The following is a 16,259-nucleotide window of genomic DNA, read 5'->3' as shown; positions in this document are numbered from 1 at the left end:
AGCTTCCTCATTCCACAGGCTCCAGGTGGCTTTCCCACACTGGTACTGTCGCTATCAAATGTTAAAGCTGGAAGGGACTTCTGAGAGTAGCCTTATTGTGTAATAGGAAAACTGAGCGCCAGAAAGGGAAATGGGCCTATTCAAAGTCACACAGCAATTCAGGGGATAGCCAGAAACCCAGCTCCCCCTGACCCCCATTTTTGCCCCCCACCCCTGGCAGACCCCACCATGGGCTTCCTCCCGATCTTCCCCGAGGAATTCTTCATCTTTCTCACGGAAGTAACTGAGACCACAATTCCATGCCGCGTGACGGATCCCCAACTGGTGGTGACACTGCATGAGAAGAAAGTGGACGATCCACTTCCCATCCCCTACGACCACCAACGTGGCTTCTCTGGGACCTTTGAGGACAAGACCTATGTCTGCAAAACGACCATCGGGGACAAGGAGGTGGATTCTGAGCCCTACTATGTCTACAGCCTCCAGGGTGAGCCCCCTTTCTGGCCTGATGCTCAGCAGAGGCAAGTATGACCATTCACAGAGGCCCTTTCCAGTTTACAAAGTACACAGCTCTATTTGTCACTGGATCCTCATTACAGCCTTTGCAGGCAGATCATGTCTCCATTTTACAGATGAGGAAACTGAGGCTCAGAAAGAGGGTGGACTTTGCCCCAGGTCATTGGGATGCGTTAGTGGCAGAGCTGGGTGGTATACAGTGGTAGGCAACGGCACGGGCTTTGGAGCCAGTTGGATTTGAATCCCAGCTCGGCCACTTCCTGCCTCGGTGACTTTGCACAAGGCACACTCCCTCTGAGCCTACTTCTTCTGCTGTAAAATGGGATTATTGAAAAGATTAAATAAAAAAGAAGATGGAGGGTGTCTGGTACACAGTTATGCGCAATAAATTTCCCCTGTGCTTAGATGCCTGGAGAGTACTTTGATTTCCAGTTCTTATCCCTTCTGGAATGTCAACTCCATGAGGAGAGAAATTCTGTCTATTGTGTTTACTGCTAAAACGCCAGTGCCGAGAATAGCACTTGGCATAGAGTAGATATTTAATAAATATTTGTGGAATAAATGCATCTTCCACACCAGTCATCCCTTCTCTCTCTGGGCCCTGACCCCATCCCCAAGCTGAAGTGCTGGTAGCTGGTGGTGACTTCCTCAGACCTAAGCCAGTCTCTCTCCACCAGCGTCATCCATCAATGTCTCAATGAATGCAGCGCAGACTGTGGTTCGCCAGGGCGAGAACATCACCATCACGTGCATCGTCACTGGCAACGAGGTGGTCAACTTTGAGTGGACGTACCCCCGCGAGGAGGTAATGCTGGGCCAGGGCTTGGAGGAAGGGCCGGGCAGGGATGGATATCTTAACCGGCAGCCTGACTTCTTGGATGCTTCTTGATTTGGGGGACTTGCCCTACCTGTCCCTGCAGAGTGGGCGGCTGGTGGAGCCAGTGACCGACTTTGATATTCCCCACATACGTTCCACCCTGCACATCCCCAGTGCTGAGCTGGGCGACTCAGGGACCTACATCTGCAATGTGTCCGAGAGTTTGTACGACCATCAAGATGAAAAGGCCATCAATGTCACCGTGGTTGGTGCGTGCCTTGGGCTCAGCCCCAACCCTCATTCTGGGCTGGATCCATATCCTGTCACAGCCCCAGGATACCATCAGCCACATTTCAGTCCAGCTCTAGCCACAGTGCCAACTGAAGCTCCATTTCCAGGAGAACCCAAACCAAAACAGTGCCAACCCCAAATCCAGCCCTAATCCCATCTAGACTTTCCTCCTTGCCAGAACCCAGGCCCCAACCCAATTTCTAATCCCAGCCTCCATCCCAGGCCCAGGGAGCCCCATTCCTGAATTCAAGCTGGCTGCAACTCATCTCAGCCACAAACCTGGGCCAGAACACACCCAGTGAGAACTACAACTCTAGTCTCAATCTTAAATTCAGCCTCCAAACCAATATCAGCCCCAAATTCCACTCAGTTCTAGTCCCAGCCCCAACTTCAATTCCAGCTCAGGTAGTTCTAAAGTTTGGTGCCCTGCCTCCAGAAGTCCCCCCCCCCCCCGAGGCACCATCCCACTGGTGGTGGGGCACAGCCTCGCCTTTGACAGCCACCCCTTGCAGAGAGTGGCTACGTGCACTTGCTGAGTGAGCTGGACGCTGTACAGTTCGCGGAACTGCACCGGAGCCGGACTCTGCAGGTGGTGTTCGAGGCCTACCCGCTGCCCACTGTCCTGTGGTTCAAGGACAACCGCACCCTGGGCGACTCCAACGCCGGCGAGATCGCCCTGTCCACGCGCAATGTGTCCGAGACTCGGTGAGCTGCCACCTACTCACTCCATTCTCAAAGTTATGGTCTGCAGCTGCCAGGCAGCCCACAGCCTTCAGCTACTCCACAAACCTAGGCCCACCTTTCCTGAGAGCCCACTACGTGCCAGGCACCCTGCCAGGTGCTGTGCCAGGCCCTGAGGATGCTGCAGAGAAAACACACAGTTCCATGCCTCCTAGAGTTTCCTGTCTAGTGGGGAAAACAGGCACTGGTCAGATGATCTCCCAGATGTTTAGCTGTCCTTGTGATGGGTGGAGCCATCGGGGGCAGCTGAGGAGAAAAAAGCAGGGTGGCTGAGAAAGAGGGTGCCTGGCAGGCCACCGCCACCTATGTGTGGGTGGTAGCCCTGAGGCTGGAGATTAGCAGGCGACCTGAGGTGCCCTATGTTAGAATAACGCAGGGTCAGGCCTTTGTGAAGGAGAAGAGACGGTGCCATCCCTTCTCCCCCACCCCATCCCTCCTAACCCTCCCTCTGGGCTCAGCGGAGCTGCCTGTGGGTGGGGATTCAGGAGACAATTCTATGGGTGTGAGTCCTGGCTCTGCTACTGACACCTGTGACCTTCCTGTCCCTGGGCCTTGTCTGTGCAAGGAGGGTGGGGAGGGCCGTAGAGTTCTTCCAGCTCTGACAGCTGGGTCTCCTGGCCTGGCCTGTTCCCCAGGTATGTGTCAGAACTGACACTGGTGCGAGTGAAGGTGGATGAGGCTGGTCACTACACCATGTTGGCCTTCCACGAGGATGCGGAGGCCCAGGTCTCCTTCCAGCTGCAAATCAATGGTGAGGGGCCCTCCACCCTGCTTTCCTTGCGCTCATCTCCCGCCCATTTCCTCTCCTTTCTTACACTGTCCACCCCCCATCAGAGGAGCAGGAGAGGGAGTCCAGGACTCAGGGGACAGGGTTCTAGTCTTAGCTCCAACACTGACCCATTGTTCTGTGCATAACCCCTCTCTGGGCCTCAGTTTCCCTAGCTGTACAAGTTGGCCATTGGGCTAGACTGATGTTTCCAAAACCTCAGACCTTCATGTGCCAATGCCCTGATTTTTCCTTCTCACATACCACTTAAACTACACTACTAATTAAACAGATATTTACTGAGCAACTCCAGTATGCCAGTCTGTTCAAGGTTCTTCAGGCCCTGCCTTTGTGCAGCTTGCATCCTAGTTGGGGAAGACAACTATTCAACAGTAGGGGTAAACCCCCCAGCAAATTATGTAGAAGGTTAGAAGGTAGCAAGTGCGGTGAAAGAAAAAGCAAAAGCTGCAGGGTGCGGGGTGGGGGAGAACTGAGAGTTCCAGGGGCAGGACAGTGAGGGTTTCGCTTTTAAACAGCAGCAATGGGGCTGGCCTCACTGAGATGACAGTTGCATGAAGACCTGAAGAAGGTCATGAGGGCATTAGCCAAGTGGCTATTTGAGGAAAGGGCACACCAGGCAGTTAAAGACAGGAGTGGCAGCAGAAAGGCCTGAGTGGCTGGGAGAGTGGTGGGAGATGAGGTGGGAGCTGGGACAGGGCAGTTAGGGTGGGTGGGTGGTACAGTTTGTGTAGGTCCTCGTGGGCTCTCGTATGGACTGAAATGAAGAGTCACTGCAGGGTTTTGAGCAGAGGAATGACATGATAGTGATTTAATGTTTTGTCAGTTTTACTTTCTAAAAACTTATTTTGAAAGAGACTTTAACCTTTCAATTGTAGAAGGAAAATCACTGTTATGTATCATATATATAAAGCAACTACTAAATAAACTCTAAGATAACAAAACAACGCTATTAAATTCTAGCTCCAAGCTCTTGCCTTTCCAGGGCCCTGATCCCGAGACCTGCTCTCTCTTTGTTAAACGGGAAGATTAGCAAATCTCAGAGAGGTGTTAAAGACAGACTAGCACCCTACTGAGGCTTTCCCTTTGAAGTACCCAGAAGGGGAATCCGCCAGTTTTCACACAGTGATTCCTAGTATTTAATGTTCACCTGCAGCTCCCCTCCCCTGAGGGGAGACTCTGGGCCACGACCTTCCTCCCTGAGGGTCTTTCTCACTGTCTATTCCGACCTTCCCTCCTCCTGGCCCCATGCCTTCTCCGTGCAGTGCCTGTCCGGGTGCTGGAGCTGAGCGAGAGCCACCCTGCCAATGGGGAGCAGACAGTCCGCTGTCGTGGCCGGGGCATGCCTCAGCCACACATCACCTGGTCTACCTGCAGTGACCTTAAAAGGTGAGCCTCAGTCTCCCAGGGTACCCACAGCTGGCTAGAAGGACCCACTGAAGGTCATCTAGTCCAGGCCCTTCCTCTGGGCACACTGTTCCAGGCTAGAGTCACGTCCTAAAAGATGTGGCTTCGTGGAGATACCCTGCATAACCAATATTGCCCCTTTCCTTACCTTCATTCTGAGAGTCAAACCAAGGGAAATGGATTTTGCGAACTCAGGCTTCTCAGTTCTGGGGTAGGCGCGCCCCCTGCCGGTCAGTTGGGATAGCGCAGGAGATCAGCTCGGGCGCTCCGGTTCCTCCGCCACGACCTCCTGGGACTGCCGGCTCTGGGCCTCAGTTTCCCGCCTGCAGAGCGCAGGGACTGGAAGCTGACCTGCGGGCTCCCTGGGCAGGTGTCCGCGCGAGCTGCCGCCCACGCCTCTGGGGAACAGCTCGGAGGAGGAGGGCCAGCTGGAGACCAACGTGACGTACTGGGCGGAGGAGCAGGAGTTCGAGGTGGTGAGCATCCTGCGCCTGCGCCGAGTGGATCAGCCGCTGTCGGTGCGCTGCACGCTGCGAAACCTGCTGGGCGACGACGTGCAGGAGGTCATCCTGGTGCCCCAGTGTGAGTCATCCAGCCCTAGCGGCCCTCAGTGACCCCTCACCCCCACCTCGGGCCTGCCATACTTGTGACTGTGCCTGTGTGCCACAGCCAGCCAGAGTCAGCAAGTCCATGGCCACTCAGGAACCTTGTGAAACCCACCAGAGTTTGTCCCTACGCACTTACACAACAACACAACATTGGCACATGCATACATCTAGGAGCACATGTCTGTAAGCCATGGCCATGAATAGCACTATCTCCTTATACCTAGTATATGTACACTATGTGTATGTCGTAAGCCACGTACATGAGCATGCCTGACCCTTGGGCATGTGTGCAGACTCCCCAAATGTAGATTTTTAAACCATGTAATGAAGAATGCCCTCAGATACATATGTAAACCCACAAGTATATGTCTATGCATGTACATGCGTGTGCACAATCCCTATACAAGTGTGCAAACAATGCATGTACAATTCCTGTGCATGTGTGCAAACTGGCATAGTGCATGTCTATAAGCATGGAGAGGAAAGGTGAGCCACAGCCTAGCTGCCAGGAGCTTGCATCTGATCTGGAGCTATGGCAGACAGGCCATCTGGACCCCTGCTAGGGCTGAAGGGATAGGGAGGTGGATGGTGGTCTGAGCAGGGGGTAATTACTGAAGGGCATGGGGTAATTATGGGAGAGGCTGAAGGTGTGGCCCAGAGGGAGAGGCTGAGGGTCTGTCTGACATTATAGGCTGGGGGGGGAGGGGCTTCTGCTCTGGGATGGGTAGGCAGAGAGGGATTTGTGGTCTCAGAGGTAGGATAAGGAAGGCAGCTGCCAAGTGCTCTGTTGGCTTATGGCCAGCTCTTGTCTCTGCCTCCAGCCCTGCCCTTCAAGGTGGTGGTGATCTCGGCCATCCTGGCCTTGGTTGTCCTAACGATCATCTCCTTCATCATCCTCATCATGCTCTGGCAGAAGGTAAGCGCCACCCTTGCCGAGTGGACACAGACTGACACACCATTATATTATATGGATACCCCCTGCTATCCTTGAATCCTGCAGGATCTGCCATGTCTGGGACCCAGCACAGAGTTCAAGTATAAAATGATATAGAGTAATGCTGGATGTCTGAACTACCTCCATCCCCAGCAGCCTGGGCCAGGATGGGCCTGGTCCGGGCCAGGATGGGCCTGGTCCAGGCCATCAGGATTCCCGGCCTCTACTGTTCCCCTGTCCAGCTCCTGCTCAGACATCATTCCTGCCCATCCCAACACAGGGTATGGGACCTTCCAGGTGGACTACATGGGCTCCAGGATTCTTCCAGCTCTTAGCCACAGAGACTCTAGGATTCTATTGAACTGCATTCAATCCTGTTACTCTGTAATTTCCATGTTCCATTCTGAGATTTCACCATTCTTTGCTTCTAACATTTTAAGATTCCTGAATTAGAATTGCAGTACCCCATAGTCTATCTTTCTAAGATTCTAGCCCAGTGATTCCAACACCTCATGGTTTCAACATCCTATTGTTACATCTTTGTGACTGACCCAGCATGGAGATGGGCTGTCCACATCCAGCAGAGTGCCCCTGCCTTGTGTCACTTTCTGGAGCTGTGTACTCCTCTACTCCCATCTGAGCAGCAGTTGAGGCTCTGGGAGAAGCTGAGGAGGCGGTTCTGATGAGCTGGGTCCTTGGCTGTCAGATACTCCTCAGCCACTCCATAGCTGGGCCACCTTAACATCAGTTCCCACTGAATCCATGAAGGCCTTGGCTCTATCCATAACTTGCTGTGTGACTTCAGCTATGCCCCTGTCACTCTCTGGGCCTCTTGGTCTCCTGCCCCATCTGTTCCATAAGGGACTGGACCTAGTGGGCCTCAAGACCCCCTCTGATGACCCATCCCTGGTCTTGGTCCTGCAGAAGCCCCGCTATGAGATCCGATGGAAGGTGATTGAATCTGTGAGTTCTGACGGCCATGAGTACATCTACGTGGACCCCATGCAGCTCCCCTATGACTCCACCTGGGAGCTGCCGCGGGACCAGCTTGTGCTTGGTCAGTCCAAGGAGACCTCACATGGCAGTGTGTGGACTTGAGGCGGGTGGGAAGATTATCTGCATTCTGGTCCCAGCTTTCCATGACTAACTTTGAGACTTAGGGCTGATGGATGCCTTGCCTTCTCTGGCCTTGTCTCCCCCTCTGTACAATGGGGATAAGACAATCCCCAGGGACTATCCAGCATTGAGGTCCTATGATCCCATGACTGTGTGAGGTGGGACCCCTTTGTGACGAGAGGAAGTATTAATTGTGGACAGGCTGAGCGCCAACCCTGTGCTTAGTCTAGCTGGAAAGCTGAGGGGTGCAGAGGAGCCGTGCTCCCTTCTAGGGAGGGAGGAAGGCTCCCAGGGACTAAATGGGCCAGCAAGCAGATAGGTCTTAGGTGAGACACCAGGATAGACCATGAAGCGCTGTGATTTTAGGAGCCTTATTGTGGGGAACACCTTAAGTCCAGGGTGGTTGAGGAATGTCTAGGCTGATCTCAGAGAGGGTGGGGAATGCAAACTCCTGGTGGGCCAGGAGCTGAGGGATCATCTTTTCCCAGGACGTACCCTGGGCTCCGGGGCCTTTGGGCAGGTGGTGGAGGCCACGGCTCATGGCCTGAGCCATTCTCAGGCTACAATGAAAGTGGCTGTCAAGATGCTAAAATGTGAGTCAAGGTGCCCCACCTCTCTCTTGCTCCCTCCCCACACATTCAAGCACTCCCAGAGCAGGCCAGGCCTGATTCTATTCCCTGGCACAAGGAATACAGTCACCCTGCAGCCAGCCCGCCTCTGGCAGCCTCTTCCCTCCCCCTCCTCCCCCTCCTTGCCTCCTTCCTCCTGTCCTCTTTCCCCTCCCCCTGCATGTGGGTCCTCCCCGCCCTTGGCCGCCTGGGTCTTACAGCACAGACTGGGGCAGAGCCAGAATAAGCTCCAGTGGGGCCTCCACGGGGCCTCAGTGATGGGGCCAGGCCTGAGGCCCCCTCTGTCCCTCAGCCACAGCCCGCAGCAGTGAGAAGCAAGCCCTCATGTCGGAGCTGAAGATCATGAGTCACCTCGGGCCCCACCTGAATGTGGTCAATCTGCTGGGAGCCTGCACCAAAGGAGGTACAAATCCACTTGCCCAGAGGACTCTGGGAAATGCCAACAGCCAAGGCCTGGCCCCTCTCCACCCCTCCTCAGTCCAGGAACAGCAAGACACTCCAGCTGGAGTGTCTGCACCCATCCTGTCCCACACCCTCACTTTACGGAGTCAGCTGGATATGGGATTTAGAAATTCACAGAATCATAGAGCCACCAAGGCCAAAGGACTTTTCAGGTCACCAGTCCCAGGAGTTCCCACATCAAGGGATCCTCTGACATTTTAAAACTTTCACATTTTTAAAAAATTGAATTAGGCTGACATTGGTTAATAAAACCATACAAGTTTCAATGTACAACTCAGTAACACATCATCTGCATACTGCACCCTGCAGCCACCACCCAAATTCAAGCCTCTCTCGCCACCATTTATCCCCCCTGTGCCCGCTTCCACCTCCCCCACCCCCTTCCCTCTGGCAGTCACCATACTGTTGTCTGCGTCTGTCTGTTCATTGTTGTTGGTTTTTGCTTATATATTTTAACAACTGTAATAAATCACAGCTCAGGCGACACTGAAATGAAGTGTGTCCCCACTGTCGGAGACCACCAGCCTGCATTCAGATCATAGAATAAAGTGTTTCTGGCTAAGCATGTTTATTTGAAAGTCTGATTGCAAGTTAGGCTGTTAGGCTGCAAAAACAATGTTATTGCCATTTACAGCTGTTTATTGTGAGGTTTGGGATTTTCCTCAGTATTGTGCAACCAAAGCAAAATTCAGAAGTACATTGCACTCATAGGCCAACTTATGTCTGCAATGATCACCCTGTTTCACAATTTTTGTTCTCATTAATATATCTTCAAGTTCCCACCGATTGACTCTAAATAAATGCATCGTATTTGAATTTAAGCAATAACCTGATAATAAATAATTGTCACTATTTACTTTATAAATTTGGCTGCAAAATAAGCTTTAATTTGAAAACCTATTGACAGCAGCTAACACTGTGCTTGCTATGGTCCAGGCACTGAGCTAAGCTGGCAAAGGCATTGTCATGACAGCACTTTGTGGCGGGTATTGTTGGCCCCATTTAACAGATGGGGAAAGTAAGGCTCAGGGAAACTAAGTATGTTGCTCACAGTCACAGAGGCAGGAAAAGAAACCAGGTTTGCCTGGAGCCGAAGCCTCTTCACCATTACACCAAGCTGCCTCTCCCACGCGCAGCCTGTTATTAGCCTCCTGGCCCTGATGTCTCATCGCCCTGAGGCCTCCCCGGGGACTGTCCCTGAGCTTGTCCCTCCACAGGGCCCATCTACATCATCACTGAGTACTGCCGCTACGGCGACCTGGTGGACTACCTACACCGCAACAAGCACACCTTCCTGCAGCACTGCTCCGACAAGCGCCGCCGGGCCAGCGCCGAGCTCTACAGCAACGCCCTGCCGGTCGGGCTCCCCCTCCCCAGGTACCTGGAGGGAGATGGGGATCTAAATCTTTGGGGAGCCCTGAGGAGCATCTGCTTGCTCCGTCTTTGTCCAGTACAGGAAACTGAGGCCAGGGAGCGTAGAGTGGACCTGGGGCTTGGCCACCCCAGAGGGCATGACAGTAATGCTGATGGTAATGGTGGGATCGGCTGCCACCTGCCACCCACTGGCTGCCTGCAGTGTGCCAGGCCCTGTGCTGAGCACTCTGCAGGTGTGACCCCTTGGTCCCTCACATGCTCCCTATGTTGTGATTCCTTCCTTGCTTTCCACGGTGAGCACTGGGGCCCCCCTGCCCCAGGCCTGACTCCACGCCGTACCCCTCACGGTAGCTTCCGCGCCTTCTGCGCACCAGCCTCTCCAGTGCCCGAGGTCAACACAGCCCCCTGCGTCTTCCTTTCCAAAGATAGCACCTTAGTTCTTTCGCTGATTACACAAGCAATATGTATTTTTCGCAGGGATGAGGGTAACTTTAGAAAAGCACTAAAAGAAGACTCATCCCTGTTCTCCCCAACATCTTGATCCATTTTCTTCCAGTCTTTTTTCTACCTATAGAGACACGTGTGTATAGTCCCACCGCTCTCTGCGGAGGGGGTGCTGCAGGCAGAGGCCTTCGGGCAATTCGTTGCCCACTCTGGGTTGGGGCCGGGCATCCATGGGGCATCCTGGCTGGCTGGTGCTGTAGAGGCCACAGAAAGGCACCTCTGTACATGCCCTTCTTGTGACCCTTGCCCTGGAGGGGTGTAATTGCCCTTGACCCGAGCTCTCTGAGAATACACACTGGGTCTTATGTCATCTTGGAAGGCCCAGGGCCCAGCCCAGGGCCCCACAGGTTGGTTGAAAGCGCTGTCTATGAGGTTCTTCACATGATGGTGACAGGCTAGAGGAGGATGACTCAGTGAGGGAGAGAAGAAATACTTGAGTGACAGGGTCTTGCAGGCCCCAGGGGTAAGCAGAGGGGCAGGAGGGGAAAGGAAGGGAAACCCTGTCACTTCTCCTTCTGTGACACTCCTCTCACCCTCAGCCACATGTCCCTGCCTGGGGAGAGTGACGGTGGCTACATGGACATGAGCAAGGACGAGTCGGTGGACTATGTGCCCATGCTGGACATGAAAGGAGACATCAAATATGCAGACATTGAGCCCTCCAACTACATGGCTCCCTATGATAACTACGTCCCCTCCGGTGGGTGCACGGTATCCTCCCCCGTGTGGCCCTCACACCTGCACAGTGATGCATTCTTTTCAAAGCCTTTCACATGCCCAGCCAGACAACAACCCTGAGAGGAAGCAGGCCTTGTGCCCATTTCATAGGTGCAGAAACTGAGGGTAGCCACCTGCACAAAGATGCTGTGTGGTGGGGCCCCAATATGAACCAGTTTGTGGGTCTAGAGATGTGCGCGCAGCACATACAGAGGGAAAGGTCGGGTCAGGGAGGGAGTACCTTGCCTCCTGGGCCTTGGGGAAGAGTAGTCTGCTCAGAGGACACCTCGGGCTGATCTAGTGCCCCTGAAAAGCAGGCAGGCTAGGCCGAGCAAGGGTGGCCCAGGGCAAATGCCGACAGCTTTTCTGGAAAACAAAGGCTCTGATAAAGTAGGAGAGGTTTAAGTTAGATAATTGGAAATTGTTTTTCTTTGGAGGGAGACATAGAGGACCAGTAGCCCCCTGCCTTGGACATTTAGCCTCTGGGAGCTTAAGAGCAGAGGTCTTGTGGGACATGGGACACACGAGACAGTGGGTGACCTTCTGCTCTCTTCTAGCTCCCGAAAGGACCTGCCGAGCAACTTTGATTAACGAGTCCCCAGTGCTTAGCTACACGGATCTTGTGGGCTTCAGCTACCAGGTGGCCAATGGCATGGAGTTCCTGGCCTCCAAGAATGTACGTGTAGTCACAGTGGGCAGATTGAGGTCATGGGGAGGTGGGTCACCCAGCCAGCCAGCATCCCTTAAGTACACAGATCCACATGGTAGCTTAGTCCCCTCTGGTGGGTGAGGACATTAAATGCCCTCACACCACATGGCCCCTCTCACCTGTGTGGCCACTCGCACCTGGACAGTGATGCATCTTCCCCAAAGCACTTGACATGGAGGGTCTTTCCCCACAATTGCCCCCCAAGGTCTCAGCTCTGATCCTCCCCAACCCCCCAGTGTGTCCACCGAGACCTGGCAGCCAGAAATGTGCTCATCTGTGAGGGCAAGCTGGTCAAGATCTGTGACTTTGGCCTTGCTCGTGACATCATGCGGGACTCTAACTACATCTCCAAAGGCAGTGTGAGTACCTTCCCCACTCTGTGTGCCTCTGACCCTCCCAGTCAGCATGGCTTTGGCTAAGAGGTCAGGACAGGGCTCCCTGTGGTCTGACCTGCCCACAGTGATAGGTCTGCCTGCCTAGCCATGTGTGCAAGGACAGGAAAGGGAGCCACCAGCTGTGCATGGGGCTGGAGTGGGCAGAGATGCTGAGGCTTGTGGGGTGAGCTGGGGGCTCAGATTTGCTGGTCATGACAGGGAGCAAGGGACTAGCTGTATAGGATCCCAGGGAGTTTGGAGGGGGAACAGGCCAAATGTGTTGTCCTAATGGTGGGAGAAGGCAGAGGAAGAAGCTGAAGTGGCAGGCGAAAACAGATGAATAGGTGGCAGGCAGTATTTGGTTAAAATATGACCATCCTGCCTCCCATTTGTGTCCCCACTTTCCACATTGGAACAGTGAACCCCAGAACTGGAGGGATGCTAGGCCTCAGAGACCTGAGGCAGCCAGGATCAGAGTTGGGTGGCACCACTGGCATGTCCCTGGCTCCCACTCCCCTCTGCTAACTCAGTCAGGGGCCTCTCCTGGGGTCAGGAAGGGAAGACTGCTCTCTGAGGAGCCTCAGACCTTGGTTGCTTGTAGGAAAAGAAACTCAGCCTCCTGATCCTCTGGCCAGCACTGGGATGGACATGGGAACTGTGCCCATCCTTACCTCAGGGATGAGGGAGTGAGAAAGAGTTGGGGGTGGGAACTGCCAGGTCTCCTCCCCCCACCCCACCCCTTTGTGCAGTGGGGCTCAGCCCTCCTTGCGCTCAGGCCTTCCTGCCCTCCCTTAGACCTTCCTGCCGCTGAAATGGATGGCCCCCGAGAGCATCTTCAACAGCCTCTACACCACCCTGAGCGACGTGTGGTCCTTTGGGATCCTACTCTGGGAGATCTTTACCCTAGGTATGCTTCCTTCTTCCCAGAGTCCCCAGCAGCCTGGCTCACATCCACTCTGACCGTTCACACTCCAGCCTGGCAGGGCTGTGAACAGACTCTGGGACAGGGATCAGGGCTCTGGTTCAAGTCCCAGCTCTGCTGCTTTCTTATTGCTGCATGTCCTGGGCAAGTCTCTTGCCCTCTCTGGGTCTCTTTACCTCCCCATCTGAGTATCGAGGGGTTTGAACAGTGACATCAAAAAACCTGTTTGGCTCTGGTGTTCTTCGGTTCTCTGATTCTGGGGAGGGTTGTAGTCTGTCCAGAACCAGGAAGAAGCCACATTTCCCAATTCCAGGGCCACTCCCCCCTCAACCCAGCCCTGGCGTGAGGGTTTCTCACCACTTTTTCAACACCCCTGAGCCTGTGTATCTATCTCTTCTCTTGTCTTTGCTCCCTGACAGGTGGCACCCCTTACCCAGAGCTGCCCATGAACGAGCAGTTTTACAATGCCATCAAGCGGGGTTACCGCATGGCCCAGCCTGCCCACGCCTCCGACGAGATGTGAGTGGGGCATTTGTGAGGACTTTTTGGGTGCAAACAATAGATACCGAACTTTACCAGCTTAAGCCAACAATAGATTTATTCATTCAGAGATCTAGAAAAATCTTGGCATAGCTGGATGTCATTGGCAATCCCTCCTTCTATCCCTGGGCTCTGCCTCATTCACTGTAGTTCCAGCAAAAGGCCCAGGGCTGACTGTCATGGGCTCAGCTTGGGTCATGTGCCCATCCAGAACCAGCCACTAAGCTGAGGGGATACAAAGTCCCACTGGCCAGATCTGCACCATGTGCTCACCCAGGCATGGTCAACTCCACAGAGTTGGAGTGGGGCTCCATTGGACTGGGGCTGGAGGGAGGGCCCCCCAAGGGTATATCCGGGTGTGATAATGGGAAACAACACCTATGTACCTCCCTTCCCCGAAACCCATCATCGCTCACTTGTTCTGGGGTGGCAGCCCCCTCCCCTGAGCCCTGTGTCAGAGATCCTGACCCCTGCACCTCTCCCCAGTTACGAGATCATGCAGAAGTGTTGGGAAGAGAAGTTTGAGATCCGCCCCCCCTTTTCCCAGCTGGTGCTGCTTCTCGAGAGACTGCTGGGCGAGGGTTACAAAAAGGTATGTTGAAGCGGGTGGGGGTGGTGGAAATGAAGAGTTCTGGTCCGGAGGCCAGACACTGGTTACAAGGCTCTTTATGATATGCCAGTATTTGGAGGACCACCCTTTACCCTCTCTGGGCCTCAGTTTCCCTGCTGGTACCAGTAAGGGATGGGCTGGAGCTATGAGTTTATTTTAGCAGAACAAAGAGTTTTGAAATGAAATCCCATGTGAAAGCTGATAGGTTTAAAGTGGAGGGGGGGAGCGCACAGCCCCCTTTAATCCTTACCCATGCCAAATCTTGGGGCTCCTTCAGAGGTTTGAAATTCCTAAGGCTAGATGACTGCTAAGGGCCTGACCACTTGGGTCTCATCCAGGCTCAGACAAGGCACATGGAGCCAGCTGGGTCTTAATGCCCTCCCTGCCCATGGCAGGAGCCAGAGGAGGGGCATGCCAGTCTCCTTTGGCACAGACACAGCCCTTTCCCCAGGCTCATTTCTAAGCCTCCTCCCACCCCAGGTCTGGTTAAGGCTCCAGGACCAGTGAGATGGAGTGGAATTGTCACCATTAGGTAGTTAGGGAAACTGAGGTCCCGCTGAAGCAGGTTGAGGCAGGATGAGAGCTCGCACCTGTCTGGTCTGAAGTGGGAGAAGTGTTAGTGTCTCGGGTGCTGCTCCACTGACTGCGCCCTCCCTGGGTGGCCCTGAGCTCACCTTGTCTTGGGAGATGCCAGGTGGGAGGGCAGCTCAGCTGCGTGGCTTTGGGCAATTGCCCTTCCTTTCTGAGCAGCAGTTGCCTAATTTCCACAAGATGAGAGGGGCTGGGTCAGAATCTTACTGTTGGATGACCCCTCAAGGCTTTTCTGATCTGCCCTGCCCTGTTTCTCGGGTTCTCCCTGGCCCTCGGAGCAGAAGTACCAGCAGGTGGATGAGGAGTTCCTGAGGAGCGACCACCCCGCTGTCCTTCGGTCCCAAGCCCGCTTCCCAGGCTTCCATGGGCTCCGATCCCCCCTGGACACCAGCTCAGTCCTCTACACTGCTGTGCAGCCCAACGAGGGTGACAATGACTATATCATCCCCCTGCCCGACCCTAAACCCGAGGTTGCTGATGAGGGCCCACTGGAGGGCTCCCCCAGCCTTGCCAGGTAATCGCTGTGGCCCGGGGCCTGCAATAGTGTGCACAGTGTGTGCGTGTGTGTCTGTCTGTCTGTCTCTGTGGCATCAGGCTTGCCTTAGAATTAAGTTACCCAGAGTGAGCACTTATTCCTGCCAGCGAATAGAAGAGAGAATTGAACTCCTTTGACTTCTGATGCCTTCAAGTGGAAAGGGCAGGTTGGTGAGAGAAAGAGTGGGCTGGGACTTATCTGCAATGTAGCTGCTTCCTTTAAAGGAGCCCTTAAAGGACATCTACTCTCTCCCCTCTCTAGGCCCTGTCCTAGCCCTAAGGAGAAGAGGAAGAAACCTAATTAGCACTCAGCAAGCACCCCATGTGTTACCTCAGGTCATCACCAGCCCCAGGCCTGTGGTCTGTCCTTTAGCACCACACCTTGGGGACCCCAGGGAGCTGGCGTGGCTGCAGGAGGCAGAGGCGCCTACAGGAGTTCAGGCCAGAATTCAGACTGGGAAGATCCATGCTTTTCTTTGCCCTGGGATGTGGTGAAGTTGGAGTATGGGGAGGGCTTTGAGGGAAGTCCCAGCTGTTGCCTGGATTTGATATCCAGACAGGATGCCCCCTCAGCTGGAGAGAAGGGTTCCCCATGAGGCCAGGTCCACTCCCCCAAAACAAGACCCAGCCCACAGTGAAGTGGCAGGAGCCCCACCTGGGTTCCAACCCCAGCTCTGCTTCGAGATCCCCCAGGCACCTGCTCTCTCTGAGTACTAGGAGCAACACAGGACTCAGATGCCTCACCCGCCCCCCCGCCGTCCCGAAGGTCCTCTTTACCCTGTGTAAGCAGCTAATATTCCAAGGCTCCGTGTAGACAGTGTGCAGAGGCGTTAAGCTCAGGGTTCAAACAGCTGAGGGTGTGAATGCGGGCCCTGATTTGTGCCTTCAGACAAGTTACTTCCCCTCTCTGAAGTTCAGTTTCCTCATCTGTAAAATAAAAACAATCAGTTCTTCAGCTGGGCAGTTGTAGTGAGGAATAAATGAGACAGTATATACCTCTAGGAGCGCAGGAGATGGAGACACTGGTGAGTAAGGAATAAGCTTTGGAGTCAACTGGATCTGCTGTGAAGTCCCAGCTG

General features: G+C 54.1%; 1 protein-coding gene across 1 annotated transcript in view; it reads left to right on the top strand.

Moving 5' to 3' along the window:
* Window positions 1-16,259, top strand: part of PDGFRB (platelet derived growth factor receptor beta) — a 35,851-nt gene that overhangs the window by 17,314 nt on the left and 2,278 nt on the right. The window contains exons 4-22 of the mRNA XM_016210601.2: window positions 221-487; window positions 1,194-1,321; window positions 1,437-1,602; window positions 2,137-2,329; window positions 3,001-3,116; window positions 4,415-4,538; window positions 4,927-5,138; window positions 5,986-6,080; window positions 7,023-7,155; window positions 7,703-7,807; window positions 8,136-8,246; window positions 9,523-9,682; window positions 10,723-10,883; window positions 11,458-11,576; window positions 11,846-11,968; window positions 12,779-12,890; window positions 13,325-13,424; window positions 13,932-14,037; window positions 14,928-15,160. Of these exons, the coding sequence (XP_016066087.2) occupies window positions 221-487; window positions 1,194-1,321; window positions 1,437-1,602; window positions 2,137-2,329; window positions 3,001-3,116; window positions 4,415-4,538; window positions 4,927-5,138; window positions 5,986-6,080; window positions 7,023-7,155; window positions 7,703-7,807; window positions 8,136-8,246; window positions 9,523-9,682; window positions 10,723-10,883; window positions 11,458-11,576; window positions 11,846-11,968; window positions 12,779-12,890; window positions 13,325-13,424; window positions 13,932-14,037; window positions 14,928-15,160 (2,764 nt within the window). The remainder of the gene's footprint in view (window positions 1-220; window positions 488-1,193; window positions 1,322-1,436; window positions 1,603-2,136; window positions 2,330-3,000; window positions 3,117-4,414; window positions 4,539-4,926; window positions 5,139-5,985; window positions 6,081-7,022; window positions 7,156-7,702; window positions 7,808-8,135; window positions 8,247-9,522; window positions 9,683-10,722; window positions 10,884-11,457; window positions 11,577-11,845; window positions 11,969-12,778; window positions 12,891-13,324; window positions 13,425-13,931; window positions 14,038-14,927; window positions 15,161-16,259) is intronic.

This window comes from Miniopterus natalensis, chromosome 4, assembly GCF_054644295.1.
Source record: "Miniopterus natalensis isolate mMinNat1 chromosome 4, mMinNat1.hap1, whole genome shotgun sequence".
NCBI lineage: Eukaryota > Metazoa > Chordata > Mammalia > Chiroptera > Miniopteridae > Miniopterus > Miniopterus natalensis.
This window is presented reverse-complemented; position numbering and strand designations above follow the sequence as displayed.